At 46.7% G+C, this 16,429-nt stretch overlaps 1 protein-coding gene across 2 annotated transcripts in view; it reads left to right on the top strand.

Moving 5' to 3' along the window:
- The window catches only part of LOC146661404 (dachshund homolog 2-like), a 27,734-nt gene extending 11,717 nt beyond the window's left edge, over window positions 1-16,017 (top strand). Inside the window, exons 3-12 of one of the 2 annotated variants that reach the window (XM_085421490.1) lie at window positions 3,700-3,828; window positions 3,914-4,045; window positions 4,134-4,288; window positions 4,402-4,543; window positions 4,712-4,753; window positions 5,216-5,373; window positions 6,086-6,233; window positions 6,344-6,463; window positions 15,111-15,170; window positions 15,597-16,017. In XM_085421490.1, the coding sequence (XP_085277616.1) occupies window positions 3,700-3,828; window positions 3,914-4,045; window positions 4,134-4,288; window positions 4,402-4,543; window positions 4,712-4,753; window positions 5,216-5,373; window positions 6,086-6,233; window positions 6,344-6,463; window positions 15,111-15,170; window positions 15,597-15,634 (1,124 nt within the window). In that variant the 3' untranslated portion in view covers window positions 15,635-16,017. Of the gene's footprint in view, window positions 1-3,699; window positions 3,829-3,910; window positions 4,046-4,133; window positions 4,289-4,401; window positions 4,544-4,711; window positions 4,754-5,215; window positions 5,374-6,085; window positions 6,234-6,343; window positions 6,464-15,110; window positions 15,171-15,596 lie in introns of both variants that reach the window. The other variant, XM_085421491.1, reaches the window with a different exon arrangement.
- The last annotated feature ends 412 nt before the right edge of the window (window positions 16,018-16,429 follow it).

A 16,429-nucleotide genomic window follows, 5' to 3' on the forward strand; every position in this document is an offset into this window, starting at 1 on the left:
CAGACCGCTGACTACAGTAACAGATGATCCAACAGACCTGGAACCACTGACTCCTAACCACTTGCTACTGATGAAGAAAAAGCCGGGTTTGCCTCCTGGACTTTTCAGAAAGGAAGACTCATACTCGCGCCGCCGTTGGAAGCAAGTGCAATATCTTGCTGACTTGTTTTGGAAGAGGTGGGTGCGCGAGTACTTGCCTATGCTTCAAGAGCGTCAAAGGTGGACTCAGGTCAGAAGAAATGTAATTGTGGGGGACATTGTAATGGTGGTCGACGAGTCGGCGCCAAGAAGCTCGTGGATGTGAAGCTCGTGGATGTTGGGGAGAGTTCTTCGTGTCATTCCAGATGCTAAGGGTCTGGTGCGGCGTGTGATCATCAAGACAAAGACTAACACCTTAGAAAGACCCATTGACAAGCTATGCTTGATCTGTGAGAATGTCATGTAACTTGGAATGAGAAAATACAGTATATGTTCTGGTCGATTACAGGTTTTGTGAAAGATAATTTGAATGACCATGTGTGATACAGGAAGTGTTAATGTTATTTGGCTCTTTTGTAAGTGTTCGCTAATTGTCAGTCTTCACGCCCTCCAATTATGGGGCTGGAAATGTTAGAGCCAATCTATAGAGAAATATTTTTGATACTGTTTCAGTTATTATGTTACATGTTTGATTCTGTATGATATGTTGTTAGAGAATAAATGCTGCGCATTTAATTTGTGTCGGGCAAGAAAACATTACAGCGTATGTGTGGTAGCAGGTTAGAGTGAGCCAGGACAGCAATGGAAATGTGCGCTGTAGCAGCAAATAGTTTTTGTTTGTATGTACGAGTCAGAAATAAATCTGAACAGCTCACATTAAGAAGTGGAAGAATGATTTTTTCGAAGCTTGGGACAGAAATTCGCCACTACACACATCATTGAACCTTTTATTACCTAAACACTTGTTACAGGAGGAGGTGGTGTTACGGCTGTGGCCATGAGGACCCTGTGTGGGCTGTTTTCTTTCTGTGTTTCTGTACTGTGCTTAAGACTCTTTCCAGGTCCCTCCCCTAATGAAGAGTAGTGAGCGGCTGATTGGACCATGGAGCAGGTGACTACCTTCAAAAAGCCGCTCTGACAGATCCACAGAGAGAGGGAGAGAGAGTGGAGCGAGCGAGTAGCTTGACAGCCGACACCCTGACCCTGGTTTTCCCAGCCTGTGTTTATCTTGTGTATTTGTGTGAGCGTGAATTGTGAAAGCCGCTCCTAGTGCATTAGCTGAGAGCGTAGGCACTCTTGGGCTGAAGCGGAAGGGGTGAGCCGCCTTTTCTTTTGGAACCGTTTTCTCCTGTTTTCCGGGCAGGGAGCGAGGGATAGCTCTGTCATTTGTTTGTTCTGTTTCTTTCTTAGGGTTTAGTTAGTTTTTCTCTGGTGGGACTTAGTTGGTTTTGTTTATTATTTTGGCCTGGGCTCACCCTGGAGCTATGCTTCTTTTCCTTAAATAAAATCACCTTTTTACTCACAACTGGTTTGGATGTTTGGCTTGGGAACCAGGGCGGGGATTTGTCTCTCTCTCCTCCAACCTTATGTGCGTCCCTACACGCCTAGACTAGGGGCGTAACAGGTGGGCTGATGTGGCAACCAGAAGGTTGCGAGGAAATGTTTTTATTGTCATAGGCTTTGATTTGACTCTTTGGTTTCTCATTTCTCCACAAAATAGACGTGTGTCAGCGTTCCTGAGGACAGTCATGTGGGATGTGTAAACCACTGCAGGAACAGCCACGGATCAAATCAGCCACTCGGCACCTTTTATTAGTTCAGAGCAGCAGACTCTGTCAGCCAATCAGTCTCCATCAGCACGGCTCTGCAGCTGTGAAACAGCTGCTTCATCTTCCTCCTCCTCACTGACAGGATTACTTCTAACAGCTCTGTGATTGGCCAGTTCTGATGAACTGATGGAGGCTGTTTCTATTTCCTCCTCAAACTCTGCACACGCACATCAGCTGATGAAATCTGGACCGCTGTTTGAAGCCCTCTGAGCTCTGCACTGAAAATCAGTGTGTGCCTTTCCCGTGTGTGTGTGGAACAGGAAGTTGAAGCATGCGGCTGCTCTCGGGATAAACAGATGAATAAAATCAAAGTCGTGTCACTTTGATGAATTCATCCTGTTTGTCGTCTACATCGTGTGCAGTGAAGGAGGAACAGCTGTTTCCTGTTGCTCAGCAACCGCACGGTCTGTCTGCAGGACGCAGTGTGTGTGTGTGTGTGTGTGTGTGTGTGTGTGTGTGTGTGTGTGTGTGTGTGTGTGTGTGTGTGTGTGTGTGTGTGTGTGTGTGTGTGTGTGTGTGTGTGTGTGTGTTTTTTCATTAAGCTGTCAGGTGTGTCCGCAGTGACAGAGGTGAAAGGTTTGGTATGTGCTCCGTCCTGTCATCATCACCATCTTCAGTGATGTTTTCAGCGGGAGAAACATCTCATCATCATCAGGTGACTTCTTCAGTGTCAGCTGACATGAGTACCAGCCCAGTGGACACTCCTTCAGTGATGAGGATGTAACATCCTGGACAGGGAGGAACGCTGGTTTGAGGGCGGAGTCAAGGAGGCCATTTACGTGAAAAGGGAAAGACCATCTCTGAATGGAGGAGGGGCCTAAGGGTACATCTGTCACCATCTTACAATGCTGTGATTGCAGCCATTCCCCACCTCTCTGTGAATGGGACTCATGGTTATTGATCAGTGGTTGTTGATCAATGGTCATGAGAATTTGCATATTAATGATCATAAACTGACCTACCAGCACATTGTGACCTAACCCTAACCCTGCTGGTTTCAGTCATTATGCAAATGTCCTGTTTATAAGGTTGATACCTGCAGTCAGCTAAGACTGAAGACGTCACCTGATGATGATGATGAAACGTTTCTCCCACTGAAAACATCCAGATGAACAGAATCAACTTTCAGGATTTCCTTTCCTGGATGACTGAGCGTGCATGAACACATTTAAGAAATGAAACATTTCACAGTCACAGGTTGTCAGACTGTCACTTCCTGCACCAGCATCTCCTTCCTGCTGAATGTTCTTCCACAATAAGAGCAGGTGTTTTATTTCAATACTGAGAGAACAGGAGAACTCAAGGTCAGTTTGCTGCTGTGATGAGACTTCACACACGAGGTCACCATGCTAACAGTTTCCCCTTACTTCCAGTCTTTGTGCTAAGCTAGGCTAATCACCCATGGCTGTCACTCTCACAGAATCTGCTGCAGAACAAAAGGATCAAACTTTCTTTGTGTTTTTGTTCATTTAACAAGCCACAGGGAGACCGACCACTCATTAGCATCGAATTAATTGGTGCAGCTAATTAACTGGGCCAAGTGGCTGCAGGGAGAGATAGATGGTCGAGAGACACCAGCAGTCACTGGAGACTTTCAGGCTGCCAGGGTTGTTAATTATTGATCAGTCAGCAACTTCCTGAAAACAGTTACCTTCATCACCTCCTCCTCCTCCTCCTCTCTAGGAAGAAAAAAGCTTTCATGACCAACAAAGACGATTCAGTCTCGCTCTGATTTCTGAAGGACTAAACGGATTCTTCACATCATCATCATCATCTCCACACATCTCATCAAACATTTACAGCAGAAACAATCCAAACCCTTCTTTTGTGAGTGCAGCGGCGCCCCCTTCAGGACACACTCTGCCATCACTCTTTGTTCTCCTGTCTGCAGGGCTGACAGCGGCGGCAGCGATGGCCGAGATTCTGAGGCTCCAGAAGATGCGGATGATGATGCGTTTCCATGGCAGCAGTGATCAGCAGCGACCTTACAGCAGACCTGAGTCGGAGAACGAGGACACGGGTTCGATTCCATCAGTTTATTCCAATCTGACACTATAGCAAATCAAAGGACGGCACCAAAGTCTAAACCTTTGTTCCCTCAGCAGGAGGCAGTGAAGGATCCTGGGAAAAGGAGCAGCAGCTCCTCTCTCCTCCCCCCTCAGTTGTAGCGCCTCCTGCTGGTTCGGCATCCCTACATTTCAACACTTTGCAGCAGCAGAGCTCGCTGTTAGCCAACCGTGAGTCACCGCTCTCTTCTCATTGGACGCCTGATCATTGTTAGCTTAGCGTCACAGCACATAACTTATCTGTGTCCGCCCTCCTCAGGCCTGTCAGACCTTCCATTTATGGTTATGCCACATCCCATCCTCCCTGTGGGCTTGCCTCCTGCCAGTGTTGCTATGGCGATGAATCACATGAGTCAGCTCAGTGATTTAGCAAACATGGCCGTTGTGTCACAGGTCCACACAGAAGAGAGCAAGGTAAAAGCTAGCAGCAGCAAAAGTACCAGAGCTAATGCCAAAAGAGCCAATGCTAAAGGGACTAATGCTAGCAGTGTTAATATTACCAGCACTAATGCTAAGTGTGTGTTCAGGAGTCTCCTCTAGGTAGCCCCTCCCCCACTCCCAGCGATGATGAGCTCCACCCACAGGAACCAACCAGCCAATCGCCTTCTAGGGCATCTTCATCATCATCATCATCATCACCCCTTCCACCAGCACAAACACCAGAGCTGGGTAACCACTCACAGTAGACATACTTATGTGAACTATGACAGCTTTGCTCTTTGTCGCCTCAAAGTCCCCGTAATGTGATTGTAACAGTATGTCCCCACAATACTTCTAAACAAGAACACACACGCACACAGTCACTGATCTGCACGTTTTCATGTGTTCACACTACAGATGGGGAGCCAGGAAACATCAAACAGGCTTTGAAAGAAAAAGGTGTGTGTGTGTGTGTGTGTGTGTGTGTGTGTGTGTGTGTGTGTGTGTGTGTGTGTGTGAGAGAGGAGCAGCTGGTACATGAACAGTAACGGGTCCTGAGGTGTTTGGATACAGACTCCGGCCCAACTGATATTTATGTCTCTGAGTCTGTGGCCCTGGTTCAGCTTCATCCTCGGCTCGTCCATCAGACTCAGTTTAAAGGACGACTGCATGTGTAACTCAGAACAGGATAACATGCAGATAATGGGCCTGACTTTAGCTTCAGCTCGTGAGATCGCCCTCTGCTGTTGGTATCAGCAGTGACCGAGCTAATGTAAGACATGACAGTGTAGCGCCAGTGATGGTTCTACTGTGGAGATCGTGTACGACAGCAGCGAGAACAGATGATGACGTAGAACATTAAAGTACAATAAAGTCCAGATGTTTTTATTTTTGTTTAAGCTGCTTTTCTCCTACCTGCAGAGGACAGCCTGCTGCCCCTCCCCCTCATCAAACCAACCTATGAGAAGCTGGCACTCACCTCCCAGTCACTGTCAATCAAACACACAAACCCCACCTTTGCTCCGTTCCTATTGGCTGAGGGTCTGTCATCGATGGAGACGCTGCTGACCAACATACAGGTGACAGACCGAGATGATGGAGGTGAAATATTCATATAGAGACATCAATGTAGTGTTGTGGAAGTTTTCCCTTAAATAAAGCCTGCAGACGAGCGGTGAGCAGTAGCTAACATTCTTTAATCAAACACAAAGAACAGAAAACCAAGCTTGGTGGAGCCTGCATGACCGCGGGGCAGGTCAGCAGAGTCTCCCTGAGCCTAGCATGGCTCTCAGTTAAATGCCTTCTCCAGGAACAAAAGGCAGTGCACAGCTGTTTCACACCTTAAGGTTCACACTCCCTTGCTGCCTCCCAGAGTCCTCGAAGAGACAAAAGACTCTTCCTGTGGAGTTGTCTGCTTCCCCCAACTTCCTTACTAGACCCCCACCATTTGTCTTAACGTATGAGTGTCAGACAGTTAAAATCCAGTGGCACCAAGGCATCATACAATAAAATAATGTGATTAATACGTAAGTAAAAGAAATTCCTCTACAGTCGAGACATCAATTCAGCTCATGAGGAGGAATGTTGACCATGAAATCAAAAAGCTGAGACTGGAATATTTCAAATTGAGCAAATGTGAAATCAATACAAGGTTACATGACGAGGATGTGGGAACTCGGGAATCTGAGACATGTTAATGTGCAGAATTTAAAATACTGTGAGGGAACATCAGAGATGCAGAGACGAAAAGTACCTGAGAACATCAGGGACTTACCTGCGTGTGTTTCTCAGGGTCTCCTGAAGGTGGCGGTGGAGAGCGCTCGCTCTCAGGACAAACAGAGCCAGCAGGAGAGGAAAGAGTTAAAGCTGGAGCTGGAGAGAGAGAGGGACGCCCGACAGACTCTGCAGAGACAGCTGAGCTCCGAGCTGCACAACAGAGGTGAGACAGGTGTAACAGGTCAGAGGTCAAGTGAGCTCTAATGGACTAGAGGTGAGAGAGGTGAGAACTGTTCACACTACCTGTCCTCTTCGTCTCATCTTCCTCATCAGTGTCGATCCAGCGGAGGCTGAAGAAGGAGAAGAAGGCAAAGAGGAAGCTGCAGGAGGCGCTGGAGTCGAGGAGGAGAGAGCAGGTGGAGCGAGCGCTCAAACACTCGGACGGCCTCACAGGTGAACAAGCAGCAGAGCACAGGAGCTGTATCTAACCTGTGATTGGCTGAGCTGTATCTAACTTGTGATTGGCTGAGCTGTATCTAACTTGTGATTGGCTGAGGTGTATCTAACCTGTGATTGGCTGAGCTGTATCTAACCTGTGATTGGCTGAGCTGTATCTAACTTGTGATTGGCTGAGGTGTATCTAACCTGTGATTGGCTGAGGTGTATCTAACCTGTGATTGGCTGAGGTGTATCTAACCTGTGATTGGCTGAGGTGTATCTAACTTGTGATTGGCTGAGATGTATCTAACTTGTGATTGGCTGAGCTGTATCTAACTTGTGATTGGCTGAGCTGTATCTAACTTGTGATTGGCTGAGCTGTATCTAACTTGTGATTGGCTGAGATGTATCTAACTTGTGATTGGCTGAGATGTATCTAACCTGTGATTGGCTGAGATGTATCTAACCTGTGATTGGCTGAGATGTATCTAACTTGTGATTGGCTGAGGTGTATCTAACCTGTGATTGGCTGAGGTGTATCTAACCTGTGATTGGCTGAGGTGTATCTAACCTGTGATTGGCTGAGGTGTATCTAACCTGTGATTGGCTGAGGTGTATCTAACCTGTGATTGGCTGAGGTGTATCTAACCTGTGATTGGCTGAGCTGTATCTAACCTGTGATTGGCTGAGCTGTATCTAACCTGTGATTGGCTGAGCTGTATCTAACCTGTGATTGGCTGAGATGTATCTAACCTGTGATTGGCTGAGATGTATCTAACCTGTGATTGGCTGAGATGTATCTAACCTGTGATTGGCGACGCAACGAAGGCTGTCCAACTTTGTAGACTCCTCCGAATGCAGCTGACAAATGTGTCCTCCTTTTACCTGAATTTGAAGGATGGGTCGGGTGTGTCCTTCGTGGCCCACCATATCCCAGAATTCATAGCGCGGCCCAGCCAATTCCAGTTTTCAACAATGGCGGCAGCTGCTTAGTTTTAATTGATTCCGTAAAGGACTCGATGTTACTCTTCCTGATGATGCTTTAGATGGAGAGACTTTTGAGGGATGGTTGTTATGAGGAGAGGCATAACAGAAACTTTGCCAGCAGCACACACGACTTTCAGTCTTTTACCCAGGCTAATCTGCCATTTTCCCTCCTTGGTTAGGTTTAGGGATTAGAGATCTGATCTGCATTATCATTTTAAAATTTGGGACACATCATCAGTTGTGGACCTTGGATTCATCGGGTGTTTCGGCCATTATCACTAGAATCCCTCATCCAAGGAGGCCCTGCCAGGGTTGATCAGGCCCTGGAGTGTCACTGGTTTATGTTAAATTGTTATATCTCTTCTTCTTTCTTCTGTTTAGTTTCCTACAGTTTATTTTCTATCTATTCACTGCAACTGAGAAATAAGGTTCAAGGTTCTTTATTTGTCACATGCATAGTTATACAAGTATAACACACAGTGAAATGTAGCCTGACACGCTCCTCGACATGTGCAAAAATTGGGGGGGGGGGGGGTGTAGAGGAAGAACATTATATATATATATATATATATATATTAGGGTGCAACGATATTCGTATCGATATTGAACCGTTCGATACAGTGCTTTCGGTTCGGTACGCATATGTATCGAACAATACAATTTTTTTCAATTTTTTATTTTTTATTTTTTTTGTGTCCCGTTTGGATCTATAGCCATCAGAATTGTTGTCTTGAGGCCAAGAAAGATGCCAAGAGGATTTATTTTAAGTGGATCATCATATTGGTCCATTTGATTGACCTTTATTATAATTATGAATTTATTTTATTTTCAGTTGCAAACGGGACAGACATGACTGTGGGATAGGACAGGGGGAAAGAATGAAAGAAAGAGGGGGAGAGAAAGAAAGAAAACCAAAGGGGAAAAAAAAAAGAACAATACAAAATTTGTAATTTATTTTATCAACTTTCCTTCTGACGATGCTGTCTGTGTTGAGCGCTCAGTGAATCTGCATTTGACTACTCCGCCTAGGCTCGAGAGTGCAGCCTAGGCGGAGTAGTCGAACGCAGATTCACTGAGCGCTCAACACAGACAGCATGGTCAGAAGGAAGAGCGCAGGGCAAGCTAGCGAGACAGAAGTGGACCTCCCCACCCTCATTCAGATCTGGTGTTTGGAATTATTTTGGTTTTCATGTGACGTATGACCCTGAAGGTAAGCGAGTCATGGACTAAAGTAAAACAGTATGTTGGATGTGCCATGCAATGCTCAATTACATGGGTGGGAGCTAGTGTGTTAGCGCAGTTAGCTCGTTAACTTGTTGGCCGTCTAGCCCCATGCACGGGGCGATCGGCGGTAGCTCGTTAACGGAGATTTGCCGTGTTGTGGCGTTAAGGTCATTTCAACGAGATTAACCTGAAAGCACTAGTGGGAACACAACGAATATGACTGCACATTTACACCGACATCATCCTAGTGCAAAGACAAAAACAACAAGCATGCTACTAACTTTAGCCGAGTCATTTAGACAGCTGTTAGCACAGGATTCTCCTTATGGGGACCTGATATGTTTAATATGCTGCTGAGAATATAGCCCAGAAGAAGCGGATAGTAGAGCTTTTATTTTGGAAAGAGACATTTCTCTGTAATAAACTCTCTTTTCCAAAGATGAGTGATTCCTCAATCAGATACAGGGCTCGCAATATCGCTAGCCCGATGTCCCGGAGCTAGCGATTTTTCCAGTCGGGCTACCAAAATCTATCTCTTCCCTGCCCGTCGGGCTATTGTAGGAAGGAAAAATATATGTCAATGCTTTTGCATTCTTTCAGAAATGTAGCTGGGTAATTATGTCATTGGCATCGGTGAGCCACTGTCAATATGTGACATATTGAAATCGTGTTTGAATTTGCGCTTGTTTTTTTGCTTTCACTTTGCAATCGTGCGAACTGTGTATAGAGAGCGACAGCACTGATCTGTGAGTGATGATAATTTGTGCACCAATTCCTCTGACATCGTCTTATTAATCGTTAGCTTACTATGCAAACATGACAAGTGAAATCTCCCGCAGCTTAAACATGTGAGAGGTTGATCGCGCAGAGAATCGCTGAGCTTATGTGAGTGCGGCAGGATATATATTTCACTACGATGACCTGGATGACTGAGAACCTTCACAGACAGATATATATTTTAGTTCTGCTGAGCCAAATAAGACAGGTCAGGGTGAAGAAGTGACAGCCAAAGAAAAGCTTACCACAAAACGGAGAAGTTATGACAAATCAGACTATAAGGCAAAAAGAAAGTGCAGCTTTATGGTTTCATGGACAAAAGAATTTCTGTGGCTGCAATATGACGAGCTAAAAAACAACACGCACAAGGGTTAGGGTTAAATTTAAAAACTGTACTTTTGTGTTAAAATATATATTTATAATTTTAATAAATGACAAATTAAAAAGGCATGAACATTTTTTTTTGTATCGAAAAAATATCGAACCGTGACACCAAAGTATCGAACCGAACCGTGAATTTTGTGTATCGTTGCACCCCTAATATATATATATATATATACACATATATATATATATATATATATATATATATATATATATATATATATATAGTATATACATTGTGCATGTGCAGTAGTAGCAGCAAGCAGGTGAATTCTGTACATTAATATGAATAGACATCTGACTATTTTACAGGATAGACAATATAAACATATTTAAAATTAAAGGAATTGAAATGTACATTGTGCCTTGGTTTAGTGTCTGGAAGAGTCCTGACTCAGTCAATTATAGATGATGTGAGAGGGCGGGTGTGTGTGTTTAGGGCACGGATGGCTTGGGGATAGAAGCTCCTCTTGAGTCTCTCTGTCCTTGCCCGGAAGATGCGGAACCTTCTACCAGATTGCAGAAGTTGGAACAGTTTGTTGCCAGGATGGGACGGGTCCTTCAGTATCTGCGCTGCTCTAGTCCGGCATCTCCTGGTGTAGGTGTCCTGAAGCGGGGGGAGAGCAATCCTGCAGCAGCGTTCTGCTGTACGGATCACTCTCTGGAGAGCTTTTTGGTCCTTCACACAGCTGTTCCCGAACCACGATGTCATGTTCTGTGTGAGGATGCTCTCCACAGCGCCTGTATAGAAAATCCTGAGGATCTTTGGAGAGACCCTGAACTTCCTCAGTTGTCGTAGGTGGTACAGGCGCTGCCTAGCCTTTTTGGTCTGGACCTGAATGTGGGCAGCCCATGTCAGGTCTGAGGAGATGTGGACACCAAGATACTTGAAGGACTGCACCCTCTCCACTGGAGCTCCATTGATGATAATGGGCTTGTAGTCTCTGTGCTGACCCCTTCTGAAGTCCACCACCAGCTCCTTGGTCTTGCTGACGTTCAGCTGGAGGTGGTTGTCCTGGCACCACGATGCCAGATTCTTCACTTCATCCATGTAGGCCGCCTCATCGTTGTTGGAGATGGCACCCAACACCACTGTGTCGTCAGCAAACTTCACAATGGTGTTGGAGCCATGGGTGGCCACACAGTCTGAAGTGTAGAGGGAGTAGAGCAGTGGCGAGAGGACACATCCCTGAGGTGCTCCTGTGTTGATGGTGATGCTGTTGGAGAAGCACCTGCCCACCCTCACCACCTGAGTTCTGCCAGTGAGGAAGTCCAACACCCATGCACACAGACGGCTGTTAAGTCCCAGATCCCTCAGCTTTGTGAACAGTCTGCAGGGCACTATTGTGTTAAACGCTGAACTGTAATCAACAAACAGCATTCGCACATAGTTACCCTGTTTCTTGTCCACATAATACTTACCTCTTTAGCATTTATGGAGCCTCACTTCTTCAAAGAGACAGAAAAGGTGACAGAGAGAAGTAAGACAAGTAAGTAAGATAAGATAGGAGAGAGCAGAGAGGAGAGCCGGAAGGGGGGCACCCGATCTGGCTTCCCACACCTCCCCGCTGGATCGGGCTGTGCGCTCTACCTCCCCACTGCCTCCCAGAAAAGGGAAGAAGAGCAGAGGAGAGAAGAGCGGAATATTTTTCATTCTTCTTTTTAGTTTCAGTACCATGAGGTTAACTGCGCAGTCCCCAGGAGGCACTGAGACAGCTGTAGCAGTCAACCAGCAAAACTTCTAATGTTATGTTTTACCCTTTGACGCCCCCTGCTGAGGCAGGCCCACCACGATCAATCCTTGGCATGTGTATCGCGGTTAGCTGACTGCCTTAGCTGCCCAAGTGATGTCAGCCCTTTTTAGCCATAGCCAGTGACTGGTCCTCTCAGCAATTCAATTCAATTCAATTTTATTTATATAGCGCCAAATCACAACAAAAGTCGCCTCAAGGCGCTTCATAGATACAGAGAAAAACCCACCAATCATATGACCCCCTATGAACAAGCACTTTGGCGACAGTGGGAAGGAAAAACTCCCTTTTAACAGGAAGAAACCTCCTGCAGAACCAGGCTCAGGGAGGGGCGGGGCCATCTGCTGTGATTGGTTGGGGTGAGAGAAGGAAGACAGGATAAAGACATGCTGTGGAAGAGAGACAGAGGTTAATAACAGATATGATTCAATGCAGAGAGGTCTGTTAATACAGTGAGTGAAGAAGAAACACCCAATGCATCATGGGAATCCCCGGCAGCCTACGTCTATTGCAGCATAACTAAGGGAGGATTCAGGGTCACCTGGTCCAGCCCTAACTATATGCTTTAGCAAAAAGGAAAGTTTGAAGCCTAATCTTGAAAGTAGAGATAGTGTCTGTCTCCTGAATCCAAACTGGAAGCTGGTTCCACAGAAGAGGGGCCTGAAAACTGAAGGCTCTGCCTCCCATTCTACTGTTAAATACTCTAGGAACAACAAGTAGGCCTGCAGAGCGAGAGCGAAGTGCTCTAATAGGCTGATATGGTACTACAAGGTCATTAAGATAAGATGGGGCCTGATTATTTAAGACCTTGTATGTGAGGAGCAGGATTTTGAATTCTGGATTTAACAGGAAGCCAAAACAGGAGAAATCTGCTCTCTCTTTCTAGTCCCTGTCAGGACTCTTGCTGCAGCATTTTGGATCAGCTGAAGGCTTTCAGGGAGTTTTTAGGACTTCCTGATAATAATGAATTACAGTCGTCCAGCCTGGAAGTAATAAATGCATGAACTAGTTTTTCAGCGTCACTCTGAGACAGGATATTTCTAACTTTAGAGATGTTGCACAAATGGAAGAACGCAGTCTTACATATTTGTTTAATATGTGCGTTGAAGGACAGCAGTGTTAGCTAGCTCTCTTATAGCCTGCCGTTGTGCCTGTCCTCTGATCCCAATCTCTCTGAGCAGTTTTGCTGTTGTACTAGCAACAAAGCCCCTGCACCCCACTTCCACCGGGCGCACCTTGATCTTCCAGCGTCTGTCCTCTGCCTCAGCTGCCAAGTTGGCATACCGCAGCTTCTTACGCTCAAACGCTTCCACAGTTGCTTCCTCCCATGGTACCGTCAGCTCAATGACATACGCAAGTTAGACCAAAGGACGAGGTCTGGTCGCAGAGTAGTTGTTACGATCTCTGTGGGAAAAATTAGCCAATTATCCAAGTCCACTTGCATCTGCAATCCCTGGCAACCTTCAGCGGGCCCAGGTCCGGGGTTGAGGGGCTCGTCCTCGGCTTGTCCCATTCCCGGACAAATGTTGATGAAAACTGACGCTCCTCTTGGTTTGTGAAAGGTTGAGCGTTGATGGATTTCCTTTTGCGCTCTCAGCCAGACACCAGAGGACCTGGTTGTGTCTCCATGTGTGTCTGCCCTGAGTAAGGCTTACTCTTATTACTTTTTCTCGGTCACAAAATAAACTTTTAACATATTTCCAGGCGAGAATGTAGCTGTGTAAACTTCAAATATCTGCTCAGTTTATCAAGACGTCCAACGTTTTCGGAGACGTCTGTTACCCACCAGCTCGACAGCGAGCCGGGAGGTCGCGGGTCACTGAAGCCGAGAACGGCACAACTCCCGGCACATCACTTTCAGATCACCGCGGACTTTCACTACTCAGGTTAAACATGATATATAAAACACTTAGACAACCTAAAACGTTATTGTTGGGCTTTTTGTTTTATTTGCTCGTGAGTAAATCGGTTTGGCTGAGATCAGTGTTATTAGATTAGGTTAGATTAGATTAAACTTTATTAATCCCCCGGGTGGTTTTCACACAGCTGAATAAACGTCAAACAGAAAACTGATTAAACAGATGGTCGAGTTTACTCCAGTGTCCTGTTACATTTTAGACAGCAAGGAGCAGACGGACGAGTTTATTTAACTCCACCGAGACAGCGGTGACGCAGATCTGAAGGCGAGACCGTCCAGTTTCAGAGCTGTTTACTTCCGGCCTTCTCGGTCTTCAAAGGAACCCGCCCACGTAGACCGCGAAGGTGGAGGCAGCCCAAGAATTTGGACACCCCTCTTGACTTCATGTCCTTTTTTTTTTTTTTTTTTTTTTTTTTTTTTTTTGGCCTGTCCCGTTTGGCTCTTTTGCATCAGAATTGTTGTCTAAAGGCGAAGAAAGATGCCCAACGGATTTACTTTACCAAATTGACCATCCCAGCCTTGCCGTAATGGTCCATTTGATTCACCTTTTATTGTTTATTTTATTTTCACTTACTGAACACGGGACAGACTTGACTGGGGGAAAGAAGGGGAGAAAGAAAGAGGGAAAGAGAAACAGCTGAGAAGAGGGACGGGGGAGAAGGGCAAAAAACAAAAACCAACAGAACAGGCAGAGAAAAAAAATGCATATATCAATCACCTGGATCACCTGCTGAGAAAGAAAAAAGAAAACAAGCAGAAGAGAACAAGAGTAATAGAATAAACAACATCACAATGATATATGGGAATATGACAGTAAATACTAAATATTAAACATTATTGTGCAGCACATAAGATCAACAGAACACAGTGTGCTTTGAGGTAGGAGCCAAAAAGGGTGTAGTTTGTGGGTGTGATCACCCGTGTGTACACCTGTGAGCATGGACGCGCTTGTTTTTAAAAGGTTTCTCCATGTAATGATCTGCTAGAGGGTGTGGGGGGGCCACAGCCCCGTCCTCCAGGGCATGAAGCAGGTATGGAGGAGATCAAAACTCCAGACATCCAGAGGCCCCCAGAACACAAGAGACCAAGGAAGACCAACAGAGGGGCAGCTGCGCCACTGTCCCAGAAAGAGCTGAGGAGAGTCCCAGATGAGGGCTCACTCAGCAGCCGCGGAGCAGAAGCCAGGGGGAGTTGCAGTGACGCGCCCGTGAGCTCCGCCGGCAGCCAGCCGTGCCTGAGTGACCGAGCCCCAGGCCGAGAGGCCGGGGGCACCCCACCTCCGAAGTGGCCCGAGCGAGCCCCAGGCTCCAGGCCCCGATAAGCGGCCGCCAAGGAGTGAGCCGGTGTGTACCTGGACGCCCATCCCCGGACACAAAGAACCACCAACGCACCGACACCTGAGGGAGTCCGCCACTGGCAGGGGAAGTGGTGGTAGGGGGAGATAGGCCTCCAAACCTTGGAGGGCCTGAGATGTCCCCAGAGAGGTGGCGTCTGATACCCAACCTGACATATAGACACAGACATACAGGCACACACAGACACAAACATCCATTCCCACCCTCATGCTCTCATATGCACTTACTCCATGTCTTCATGTCCTTGACTTCCTGTTGGTTTTCAGATGCTGTGACTCCGGAAAGCGAGCTGGAGAACACCCATCAGGAGAACGCTGCAGCTCACGGTAACGAAGCGCGTCACAGACGCCGCGCCAGCTTCCTCCACACAGACGCCATAATAACACAGCTCAGAGACAGGACGACACTCGGTACTGCAGTACATGCAGTGCTGAGTGTGTTAGTGACCACAGGTGTATCAGCAGAGCGTCACACTCGTCGCTTCCTCATCTCTGAAATATTTGAATGTTGGAGTTTTTCTCCCTCTGCTGTTTAAACTCAGCTGTTGGTGTTTTAGACTCTGTGACAGAAACAGACGAAGGTTTACAAGCTTCAGTGCGTTTAGGTCAGTTAGGGTGAAGCCGTGATCAGACCACTGCAGACGCTGATGCTCGTGCCTGCAGCTCTGACCTCACCTGGTCAGTGTAAACAGGAAGTGTCACACCGAAGCTGTCTGACACTTCCTGTTTTTTCTTCTTCTCTGTTTTTTGCAGAGCACCGAGTGTTCACCAAACCCCCGCTGCTCTTCTGAGGCGGTCGCTGTGACAGAGGAGGAGAAAACGACTCCCATCAGCCAGCTGTCTGCTAATGGACAGAGCACAGAGGACACTGTGAAAGGGGCGGGGTTTCAGTGTGATGTCAATAGGTGAAATGTGACCTCACGAGGAAGCTCTGCCCCACGGGATCTGCTTCTGTGACTAATGTGAAAGTGGGTGTGAACTGTTACCCGAAGGGGGCGGAGTCACAGCTGGACGTGTTTGATGCTTAGAAAACTGCATTTGACGGTGACACAGGTGCGCTCCGGTCTTAACGAGCTTAACGAGGCGGCCGTCCCACAATGCTCTGATTTACTCGACTGTATTTTGTTTACTGTCGTTTGTTTTTGTTTTTTATTAGTAAAAAAACGAGAATGAATCAGTGACGAGTTGAGTTCAGAGCCAGGAACTCTGCTTTTGTCTCACTGCAGGAAGCTTCTTCCCTTGGCTCTTGACGGAGGCCGTCGCACTTTCTCCTTCTCCCTCTCTCTTATCTTTCCTGTTTGGCTTCTCGTTTGTATAGTCTCGCTTATTCTCTAACGCTCAGAGAGTCTCCCAGACTTGTTCTCTGAAAACCTAAAGAAGAATAATTTGATCAGCTGGTCCCTTAATGAAACTCCTGGGCTTGGGAGAGACGTTTGCTGCCGGATACTCGATGGTCGGTTGCATCGTGTGTCTGGCAACAATCTACCAGTTCAGAACCACGATAACAGAGTTCAGGCTGATTGGAGCCGGCTCGGTTTATCGAAGAACAAGAAGCGGCTACAAAATCCCACAAGGCTGCCCATCGT

Source organism: Rhamphochromis longiceps, linkage group LG10 (assembly GCF_057381845.1).
Source record: "Rhamphochromis longiceps isolate RC_006_pf linkage group LG10, R_longiceps_female_GT1.1, whole genome shotgun sequence".
NCBI lineage: Eukaryota > Metazoa > Chordata > Actinopteri > Cichliformes > Cichlidae > Rhamphochromis > Rhamphochromis longiceps.